The sequence below is a fragment of the Bacillus rossius genome, chromosome 18 (genome assembly GCF_032445375.1).
Source record: "Bacillus rossius redtenbacheri isolate Brsri chromosome 18, Brsri_v3, whole genome shotgun sequence".
In the NCBI taxonomy this organism is placed as follows: domain Eukaryota; kingdom Metazoa; phylum Arthropoda; class Insecta; order Phasmatodea; family Bacillidae; genus Bacillus; species Bacillus rossius.
In genome coordinates, this window is record NC_086345.1 from 8,426,414 (window position 1) to 8,438,703 (window position 12,290).

The 12,290-nt window shown below is 38.0% G+C and overlaps 1 protein-coding gene across 3 annotated transcripts in view; it reads left to right on the forward strand.

Moving 5' to 3' along the window:
- Positions 1–12,290, forward strand: part of LOC134541326 (proton-coupled amino acid transporter-like protein pathetic) — a 152,724-nt gene that overhangs the window by 111,858 nt on the left and 28,576 nt on the right. The window contains exon 1 of one of the 3 annotated variants that reach the window (XM_063384736.1): positions 8,363–8,458. The exons of the other annotated variants lie outside the window; for them this stretch is intronic. Coding sequence (XP_063240806.1) covers positions 8,424–8,458 — 35 coding nt within the window. The 5' untranslated portion in view covers positions 8,363–8,423. Of the gene's footprint in view, positions 1–8,362; positions 8,459–12,290 lie in introns of those variants that run through there. 3 annotated transcript variants of the gene reach the window in all.

A 12,290-nucleotide genomic window follows, 5' to 3' on the forward strand; every position in this document is an offset into this window, starting at 1 on the left:
TATATTTCCAGAGGGGATAACTTTCAGAATTTTAAAGCAGAAAATAATATGCATTTTAAGAAATCGGAAAGGGTACCTTTCCAGTTTATTTTCTGCTGTGTCATTGTACAGAAAATCCTGAAAGGTACCCTTTCCGAGGGGATACCTTTCCAGTGCATATTTGCATTAAAACCGAAACATTTTAAGAAATGGGAAAGAGTACCTTTCCAGTTTCTACCCAGCTACACTGCAGCCACCATAAGTCTGAAAGGTACCCTTTACAAGGGGATACAATTCTGTCGTCCCTTCGAAGCGAGATGGCTCTGGACACAACTGTCCGTCATCTCCAGACGGACTCTTCGTCTCTGTCGTCCGGGTACTTCGACGTAAACATGTGCATTTATAGTTTGTCCAGGAGAAACAATCTTAGTGGAGCTTTTTCGTTATTTATTTTTGATTTGCTCACGTGGGTTTTTCTACGGACGTTGTGACCTTTCTAGTGTTGTGGTTTTTTTTAGTACTACTTTCTACCATGCTACTATGTATATTTTGCAGTGTATTGTTTGTCATGTATGCTATATTATCCCTTTTGGTATTTTATTCGTGTCATGGACTGCAGGAAGAGACAATGGCCGTCTGGAATTGCAGCAATTGTGTGTGTAAATGGTTTTGGTATGTATATATTGTTGTATTTCTTGGCTTCCCCGCCGTATGCCATCTCTTTCATTAACAAACGAATTTTTGAAGGAAAAAAAAACTTTCTGGTGCCATTCGGAACTTTGCCTTGTGGTGTTCGCATCGCGCCATCGATCGACTCAGACACTCATGGCCGTTTGTTGTCTTCAACATTTCCACTGTCTCTGTACTGGATTTTCCGAGTTTGAAGCAAAATTTAGACGCGCAACGCCTTTCGATGGAACGTTTCATTTATTCTTCTTCCCTCACGACATGTCGCTCGTACGAGGAGTCGTTACTTCCACTATCCCCTCGCTCCAACTGCTTGTCGACACCTGGGATTGGCTGCAGCGTGTGGCTGACACGCCCACCACCACCTCCACCCCACCCTGCCACAGATCCCCCCACCCATGGCGCATGCGCGGAATCACATGGCTTGTCCAATTACTCTCGTGACCAGTGGCGGATCCAAGGGGGGGGGGGGGGGCACCAGGGGCAAGTGCCCCCCCCCTCCCCGAAAAACCAGTTTTCTGCTACATTAATATTGCCGACAAAAATGATTGTTTCTGAAACCAATAAAATATTTTAATTTAATCAATGAATTTCTTGTAGAATCATAAAATCTGGTGGTTGGATGTTATGTGTAGTGTGAGTAGATTAAATACAAATTTAGCAATTTTTAGACTTTTTTTTCTCTGGCTGTTCTGAAATCCTAGAGTGAACCTCTGGATCCGCCACTGCTCAGGACAAACCTCTGTAGAAACATATTTTCTTACACACATTGTACTATATGCAGTCCTAGTTGTAGCAGGTTCCTTCTCCAAGTGAAGACGTGAACGACGATCATTACGATCCTGAAGAACATTCCTAGGCGAGTTCCTATCTTATTTTAGTGTCCTTGGCTGACTAGAAGAAAGTCATCGATTTTGCCGATGCTCGTCCAGGATGGAAGTTCCAATCATTGAAATCAAGATTTACAATCTTGAAGAAAGAAAGAAGAGTATCTTAAATTTGGGAGGACATAAATAAAACAAGGTGGCACTAGAAACATGGGAAAGATTTATAGGATATCCGGAGCTTTCATGAACAAGTTACGACGAGAAGATTACAACAATGGTTAAAGGGCTGTCGCATTCCCATATTTGTCAGAAAAAATTTAACTTTACTGCTTAGTGATGCCTGGGTTAAAAGGTTCAAATTTAAAAAATTCAATAAGACGGCGAAAAAATACCAAATCCGTCAGCAAAAATGATGTTGCAACGGCGGAAGCAGCAGAGAAATTTTGTATACAGACGAGACATATGTCAATCTTGAACCTTGATTGTATAATTAACACTGACCCAGACCAGATGCTGGTATGGATCGGCATATGGCAGGTCGCTGGATTATAAAAGTGCAAAGACCGTTTTGGTGCAAAAACTCACTATCTCTCCAAGACCATCCACAGCGCAGTTTATCCTCTTCAGGGAAATGATTACCACTTGTATTTTATGTAGGCAAGATCAGCCTGCAAGTAAATTTGGTCCTCGAGTGTCTTGTACTGTCGAGAAGTTAGGAGAATATAGAAATTTTTTCACTCCCCGCTTCAAGCCAGGAAAACTAAGAACAGAACTTTATGCAGAATTCTTGGAAATATTTTGACTACACCGACGGGGACAGATGAAGCCGATGCGGCCGATTTATAACTTCATATTATATGTTTATATGAATTTAATACTCGAGTTGGTTGAAACATAATTTATCATAATAAAGTATTAACAATGTGGAGCATGTTTTCTATTGTTGTAATTAGCCATTTAGACAATGTTTTGTTCTATAATGAAAAAAATGTAAATTACAGATAATATGTATAAGTATGTTACCTTAATAAATTAATTATCAGTATAACCGTGGATGCAGTCAAATTATGAGTTTTTCAAGGTTTTCCAAGCTTTGTCTCAAAATAATGACCCAAAATAAAATTTTATCACAATGGGTATTAACAGTTTATAGCTTCCAATCCTATATGAAGTTTTTAAAGGACTTAAAACTGCGGTCAGTTTGTACTTAGAACTGCTGTCAGTTTGTACTTAGAACTGCTGTCAGTTGGACCGCAGCTGTTTGTGCATCGTGAGGCTGCTGTAATATCATAAATGCGATCATTATATAGCGTGTCCATAAAAGAATGTCGCAGTTTGAGTGGTACATTATAACAGATTAATTTGGAATATTTACAACAAATCATACATAAAATTGAAGGTAAAACAACCTAAATTTTCTTACAAATGTCTAATATGTGCACCTTTAGTTAAACGGCACACCTCCAAACTAAGTCCAATTTTTCCCACACTTAGGTTAACACGACCGGAGAAATGGAAGAAATAGCTTCTTCAATTCTGTTTCTCAACTCTGGTGAATCACATCTAAATCTTTTATATGAGCAAAAGCACAGACTTCGGTTTTGAAAAACAACGTTGAAATTTCACATTTCAGCTATAAAAAAAATTATAAAATGTAAAAGTTCGAAGTGTTTTTCTCTCTCAGGATGTTCTTTGGCAGTGCTAACCAAACATTCCTAGACCACTGAAATTGGCGAAGAACAAAAAAAAATTGTTTTATAGTTTTTCTATGTTGAAATAATACAGACCTCGTCAACTATAGATGTTGGTGTTTGAATTTATTAATTTACCTTTTTTCAAATTTTTTCTTCGAATCTTTTTTTTTTCTCCCTCGAGTTGGAAGACCTTCGGATATCAAAGATTTTATTGGCCCACCGCTAATATTTACGACGTTTGGCCGAAGTGATAACTAGGGAAGCCGTGCACCCTGTAAAATCGAATTCCAAAAAGCGTTTTTTTTTTTTGTAAAATGTAACCACAGTAAATGAAGCGGTAAATTGATGGGCTGTGACTTATTTAAGGCAGGAGGTAAACGCAATCCACAACTCGTTGATTGGTTGGAGGTTTCAGGGGACTCAAGGCCCCCGCCTACCCGGGCACACACACGGTGCGCAAACACTTCCAAGGAAAAAAAGGCCATTTCAAAACTACTCAAGATACAATAGTGGGGTCTGCTTAAGAAAAGCATTGAAGAGTTCGCTGAGGGCTGATACGTAGTTTGGTTTCCGGATTAATTTTTTAAACGTATTTTTAGAAGAGTAAAAAATTGCTAAATGGCGTGTTTTCAGAGTAATATTTAGGCATAAAACAACCGGTAGGGATTCTTGAAAGCACTTAAGTAACTTGCATTACACCTTTATATTCATTTCTCCGCCATGTAATGTTACGGTCACCGCTCAGTGCACTGGGAGAAGACTGCGCGCCAGTCCAGAGGAGACACCGCGCTAGAAGCACCAGCGAGCGTCGCGCTTATCATCCCGCCTCACTAACACACATACACCCCTGACTTGATGGGCCCCTTAAACACATTCTTTAAGTGTTTGTGCAGTGACAAGTTATTTTGCACTAGTGTCGATCAACTTCGTTTCCTAATGCTACCCCATTAGACCGTAGACTGCACGGTCATGCAGAACAGCAATACTGTTTGCATACACGGCAGGCGTTACTACACACCGCTAAAGTTATAGTAAACGTGCAGTTTCCACGAAAGACTAGCCTTGCAGTGTTACGCCTCATCGACATTTTTGTGCTCATTTATTGTCATTTAGAGGGAGGGATCGAAAACAGAAAATGACATTTTGTTTTCAACATATTTTGTGCTAAAACGTAATACTTTCAGTAAACGTAACGTCACCGGTCAAAAGATTTTCAAACCCAGTGGCGTTACTTTAACTGGAAGTATTATGTTGAAGATGTAGCAATTCTCAAAAATAAAATACCAATGACTCCATGGGTGAAACCATTTGTAGAGCTGATCACTTGTTTACTTCAGACGTTTTTCTTACTTTATACTTTTTGAGCCAGCGGCGAAATGTATTCCTGGATATCGATGACGTGAGACTTGAGAACAGTAGGTAGTTCGGCAGTGCGACTGCTACGACTGAATTTTGAAATTCTATGTCTCATGTTTGATGTCAAACTGATCTAAAACTTGTCTGTACCTGCCTTTGCATAGGGGCCAGTCCTTGACTTTAACTAAGAATTCGTGCTCATACTTCCAGCACAAGGAGCATATATGTCTTTGAATTTCTTGAAATTCATGTCGGTGTTTATGTGATCGTCGTAAGCATGACGTAAATTAAAGTTCATCCATTGCGGAAAAGTACTATGACATTCGCGTTGTCTCGTAGCAAATGTTTCGGAATCCTGCTGTACGTCTGACACAGGTAAATGCAGTCTACTTTTGCGTGTCTGCCCATGGAAAAGTACTCTTTAATTGTGCATTGCTTCTCATAAACGACATCGTCGAAAACTATTACGGAATTGGCTATTGTATCGCTAGGAGTCAGAACATCAGTAAATTGTAAGTTGGAACCGGAATCGATCAGACAGTACCCAGAGTCGACGAGGCAATCCGTGCAACATTAAGAATTTTGTTTAGGAAAATGCTTTATCCCTTAACCTAATATGTATGTGTATTTTTCTAGATATATTTGTGAAACATGGTTTTTATGTGTTGCTATTTCCAGAGTTTTAAGGTACCTGCAGTTTAATCTATTTTTAAAAATTAAAAAAAAATTGTTGTTTTGACTCGTTTAGTATTACAACAGCCACGTGTTTTTATGTGGTGTCCAGATGGCGGTGCTTTCAGTCCAGTATCCAGTATGTGTATTATGTGTCCATTGTGTGTACTGTGTGTATTGTGTGTCCTATGTGTTCATTTCTTTTGTGGATTGTACTTTCATTTGTGCTTCCTTTTCGTTGATCAAAGTTGAAAATCGGGCCTTACAGCTATTCAGTGAATTGAACTGCACAAAAGGAAATTTCGAAATAATTGTTGAACAGAATTTGTTTAAGTAATCTAATTATTGTTTTTGTACTTGTAGTAGTGTAGAAATTATGTCATACATTTTTTATTTTTACTTTTTGTTTAATCCTCGAATCTTTCACTTTTTTGATAAATTTAATTAAATTATAAATTCTTACCTAAAATTAACATTTTTTGCATTGATCAAGGATTTAACTGAGGCGATTTAATTAATCATTATTGTAAGAAGCGTTTTTTGATGATTACGGGAATTTTTCCCGAATTTCTAGCTTAAAATTACAGAATTGCAAGATGGCAGCCAGATTTAAAGATGGCGGATGCCTCAATAATAAATAAATTATCATCCTAACGGGTAAAAATTAAACTAATATGGTGTCAGCGCCATTTAACACGAAAAACAATAAGTCGGATCCAAGATGGTGGTCTCCAGCCGATGAAGTCACGATTGTTGCCATGACGTCATACCGACAGATGTAATATCTGCCTTGACATTAGTGGTGGTGGTAGGTCAGTCAGCTAGTGGCTTCTTTAGAGGGAGCATCCTTCGCCATTTTTAATCGAATGACTTCTCCCGGCTCGAACCGAGGACTCCATAGTGAAAGTATGTTTTTATATTAAAATATTATTAAAATTAAACGTTAAACTATCGTCCGTAAACCGACTTTACAGACAACCATTTTTTTTTTTATTGTAACACGTTAACTCCCGGTGTACGACATCCTGCGCCTGGAGCCGGAGCGTGGAGCGTGTCAATGACCGACCGACCCTGACGTCACGGCGGCCATCTTGGACTACCTTGACCTTTGACCTTGACTTTGACCCCGGCGGCCATTTTGGACCTGCCATTTCGTTTTTTTTTCCCCCGCAATTTTGTTTTCCACCATTTTATATTTCATCATTTTGATTTCCACCATCTATCACCCCACTCCCTAGCGTTGAAATTTTCGTTACGGCCACCATCTTGAAAATCTGTAATCATACCCCGATTTTAATAAAAAAATTTTTAAAAATTATAAATTTAAAAATTATATATATATATAGGTATATATATATATAGGTATATATGCAAGACTGGAAACACAAGGTTGTTCTTCTGCATCCGCATACAATCACCGACTGCACTGCCGTGTGTATATCTACAAATGAAGTAACGTGATCGAAAGTGCGTGACAATAGAATGTATTGCAAGAATCTATTGTCAACGGTGTTTTTTTTTTAATTCGAACGGAAGCATTAGATAACAGATAACTATCAGAAAATATTGTAGTAGGAATACATAGGCGAGTCGTCGAAAAAACGGAAGAAACATTACTCAGCGCATTCTAGCGGCAGTGCCTGATACTACCGTGTTAGCGCATTTACGATGAGGGTATTTTGGCAATTTTGAATGAACGTTTTTTTTCTCAGTTTTATGAAGTTGTAATTATTTATTAATGCTGGAAAAGTTCGTGCAATGTTTGGTTGCAACAATTAACGGTGTTGCTAAGTGCTCGAAGTCTTTTTTTTTTTTAATTAAATTTATTTAGGCGCGTTGGTGCCGAAGTCATTTGCGTGTGCCGGCAATAACCTATTTTATATTCTCTTACATGAACACCGGAGGACATCTCAAGCGTATTGGAGTGTCAAATAAATCTCTGCGATAGCAAACACAAACTGGAATAAATTTTATATATACGTACCTTAATACCCACACAAAGAAATATTAGCAACTTAAAAAATAACTTTTTAATTTTGGCCTTACAAAAATAACTACCCATTATTTGACGGTTATTATAAATGGGCATATTTAGCATTGTGGTATTGTCCGTAATTGATAATTAAAAGCTCATGGGATCCAACCTTTGGTCCATCACTTTTTTTTCATTTTCTTATATGACTCATTTTACATTTTAACAATAAATGACCCCAAAAAACAGATTCCCATTTATTTAAATGTATGAGATATAAAATGTTAAGGTTTAGCAGAAACATTACTGTTTTGAGTCGTACCTAACCTTCATTACAACCAGGCGCAATACAAGAGCCAGGCATTCTCTCTAACCACTCCTGCTCGAATGACAGATACGGACCAAGCACCCAAACGAATGAAAAAAATAATAATCTGGGGGGGGGGGGGGGGGAGAAATGGGGTGTGGCTGTGTCATGTACACGGCCGTGTGTTGTATGTGAATACGTGTACGTAACAGGTAATATTTTCTATACAAAATATAAAATACGCTATTTTATGTATGTTATAATTATATATTTTAAATTATTTTAACACTATATATATTCACTTTAACTATTTTACACTAATGTTTTATATATGCAATCGATAGATTTTGACGAGAGCTGACGATTGAAACCTAAACGAACGTCGTAGCTTCTCCGAGTCAAATGTTATACAAAATAGAAATCTCGAACCGCAGCAAAATGACCTCAAAATGGCGGCGCTTCCCCCTCCACCGCGCGCGATTCGTCACACAGTCCTCACCTGGCGTAACGAATTCTATTGATCCTTCAGCTATCCAGTGGTGTAATTAAATGTTGGATGGAGATGACAGATATGTAGCTGCGACACCAAACTGTATCCCCCGAATTTGTTATCGTTCGTTTTTTTATTAAATTGCCTCCCACAATGGAAGCAATTTTAAAGACGTATTCACGTCAAAAATATTAATCTGGGGATTTTTTTTTCTTCCAAAAATTGAGACGGAATTAGGAATATACTCCCATTGAGCACAATGTTGACGATGGGTTCAGCTACTACTAGCGCCGTTAGTTCGCGGGCCGCCGCCAAGCCGAGGGAAAAGGAAGAGGTAAGTTGGCACACCTGCCTGTACGGCTGACCACGCGCGGAGTGACGCGCCAGGCAGTCACGGCGGAGCGCCACTCGACGGCCGGGGCTGGGTCGACCTGCTGGCATGGCGACTCCCGGCATGCACTCGGAGGACGCGCGGTACGTCAAGCTGAGCTTACACGGGAAGCCTTCTTTTCACAGACGAGAGAGACAAACTCCCGATCGTACATCTTCGGTATTTTTTTTTTTGTTCATTGTAACTCATGATAACTAATGGTCAATTAGGTTAGGTTCAGGGGCGCAACAACAAGGGGGGGGGGGAAGGGTATTTCCCCCCCCTCTGAAATCTTGAAACGGGGGCAAAGAAAGTCTGTGTAATCAATTTTTAGATAATAAAACTGCTTAAATAGCACTATTTTCCACCTTGAAATACAAATTTTCCCGGGGGAGAACCCCCAGACCTCCCCGTTTCAATAGGGGGGGGGGGGGGGGAATCGAAGATTCTTTATAATAAGGTATATTGCCCCCCCCCCCCCCCCTTTGGAAATTTAGTTGTTGCGCCCCTGGTTAGGTTAGCTACATTATGAATATTTTAAAAACATTGCGGACTGTTGATTTGGTTAGGATAGCTACATTAAAGATACTGTGAAATCATGCGAACGGTTTCCTAGCCCTGGATAGCTACATAATTAAAAAGTTAATAGCTAAGCAACCATAAAATAATTTTACAGTATTTTTTAATGTTGCTATACTTAACCTAATATAACCGACCATCCACAATGTTTTTTTAAAGTATTTATAATGAAGATAACCTATCCTAATCGACCGCAAAATTTAATGCCACACCGGTTTATACAATGAGATAGAACGGAAAAAAAAAGCGAGCGTGAACTTAGAGTGTGGCTCTCTCGTCTGTGAAATGAAGGCTTCCCAGCTTACACCTGCTGCACTGGCCTTTACTACTGATGGGATCCGCCAACTTCTCATTTCATTCGAGATGAAAGTGTTTAGTTGGAAATAGTTATTGATTACAAACACTAGTGCCTATTCCCACCCCCCTTACCCGGGTACATGAGCAGGTATGTGTTAAAACTTCCTCACAAACCTGGTCAATTATCTCGGAGAGGGTAGCGTCTGGAAAGAAGGCATATGCAAATTATTATTATTATTTAATTCCAGTCATATTTTCAATTGCGAATTCACTAGCTAGTCTGCTAGCCAACTGGCAGATTGTTAAACTATCTGCGAGTAAAGTTGGAAGCCTGGCTACTTGACTCCCTTCTCGCTGGCGTGTGGGGTTGCTGGCCAGTGAACTAGCCGTGTGTCTTCACGGTTGCTAGTGAACCAGCGCGAATAACTCGGTGGTTTCCTGGTTTCAGCCACTTTATTGCTTTTTTTTACTATTTGTGTAGTTCCTGTCTGTAGACATGTTTAATTTATTTGATTGTAGCCTTCAATTTCTACGCATCCATTCCCCAATTAACTGTATTTTATATCAAGTTCGTTATTAAGACGCTGGAAATTTTCTCTTTTTTAATTTTTTGTGTTGCGTTAGTCTTTTGTCTTTTATATTCCATAACAAAGGGTACTGCTGGTAGACATTAAGAAATTCCACAATATCATTTAGTTCCAATTCACTTTAACGCTTGGATGCCCAGTAATGTTCAGGAAATGAAATAAACAATGAGAATGTTTCGAAGCACGTGTTATTGCTAGCTAGTTGGCTGCTGAGCGAGTGTAGAGTTGTGTGTGTCATCACTGCCTCATTAGCCGACATGCCCGCTTATAAACTCGCTCAGTGTAATAGGGGCTTAACCACCGGTGAACACACGGGAGAAACTCTTCATTACCGCAATTGAAACTAGTTTTTTTAAAATAGTTTTTGGCCCGAATGCTAAATTTCTTAATAACAATATATAGGTAAGCCCCTACCTACAGCATGGTCAGATAACTTATTTTATATCACACGAGCTTGCTAATTTTCCTTGGCTTATCCCAGAAACATTAGCATAATCTATGAACATACCACTGAACTTTTTTTTTGTACGGGAAACAACATTGTTTTGTGTGATACATCCAATTGCATTTTAGCGTAAAAAAATTTAAATAAAGTTAACAATTTAATTTGTTGGTGAATTTAAATGTACAATTATTAAATTATTTTTTTAAGATATGCCGTATAAAGTCCTGATATAAACTGGATAAGCGATAAGGAACATTGTTCCTGGGAACTATTCTTCCGTCTAACGTATCCAATTGTATTTAAACGTAAAATATTAAAATAAAGTAATCAGTTAAACATGTTTTATGATGCGTAACTATACCATAGACAAAACATGTTTGGATTTTGGTAAATAAAAATAATTATTATGAAAATTTGATATAAACTGGATACGCAATAAGGAATAATTACAGACCTTTAAGAAAAAAGATGCCCGAACGTGAATATTCGGGAGTCTAACTCTGCGTCAGTGAATAGTTGGTTCCTGGTGTTATTTCTTAACACTTACCGGGTCATCGACGGCGTTCTTAGTTTGGTTGTTTGCATACTTTAGATAATTTATTTCTGTGTATATAAGTTCTTACAAACAGAATTTTGTCAAGTAAGATACGTGACGGACGTTTCCGCGCGCCAATTGGTTTTCTCGGTAGTTTCTCTCTCCCCCCCCCCCTCCCCCCAACCCATGTATTCCAATACACATCGCCTGTAATGACCTGGATTTCCACACGGCGCTAAGCCGTACGTGACCTTTTCGTCGCTCGAAAACATTTTTATATTATTCGTATTCACTTTATAGTACCTAATAGTTAGTCTTGGATTTCAAATGTTTAAACATCAAACGTCTCCAAATTTTACGTTGTATCGCTACGTTACTGAATGCTTGATTCCGAAAGAATAACGTGCTTTTTTTTTTTTTTTTAAGGCCCGTTCTACAATGTCACGTAAACGGAGATGAAGCTATCGGAACATTTCACTATCGCTTCTGTTGCTTCCACAGTGCACGGAAACGCAACAAATGGCAGTCTATGAGATTGTATTTCAAGTTTACGAAATATTAGTTTAATTGAAACCATATATTATACTTCGAGATCATAGCACATGAAGAATTTACTTATATAATAAAAATAAACGACAAAGTAATAATAGAACGCTAGATATTCTTGTAATTTAAAAAAAAAATTTCAAGTAATTAAATCATAAACAAACATGGCTACCAACGCAAAAAAAAGTACTCGGCTTCTATTGGTCGCACGGAGCAACGTAAACGGAAGAGCTCAGCATTGCCGAGCTAATCCGTGAGATCCGTCTCTGGTGACGTGATCCGTTTCCGTTTCCTTGTCATTGTAGAACGGGCCTTAGAGCAGCTGGCTTGGACAACAATAGCAACCAACATTGATGATGACTATTTTAGTTAGAGAAAGAAGGTTTAGAAAAAAAACTCATTTATTAAAATATGTATCAAGTAAAAGACTGGTTATATTAAAGTAATGACTTTTGTACACCACAATGCGTAAAAAATCTTTATTTTTGCCTTCTTCAAACCTAAAATTAATTAATTATAATGGCATTGAAGAAGATACTTCAAACAAACCTAACTAAAAATTTACATAAAATATTATTTTTAATGCATGTTTTAAGTAAAATGAACCTTTTAAATTTTTTTAAGTTTTTGAGTAGAAAAAGTGCCATGTTCCATTACTTTTATATCGCTTTTTTGTTATTTTTTTAAATTAAACAGTCTGTTCAACTTACTTGAACGTATAAATCATAAATGAAAAGTTTTTTTTTGTAATAAAATGTAATTAACAGGAATATATATTTTTTTTATTTCCAGAAAGTGGAAGGTTATGGAATATGTACCAACTCATTAAAAATATTACAAAAAAAAATCCCATCGGTTATCAATTATTCCATTTACGTGCCCTGTTACACGGGTAGACGGACGGAGAAACGTTAAAACTCTTACGTGTCCTTGCGGTTACGTACTTC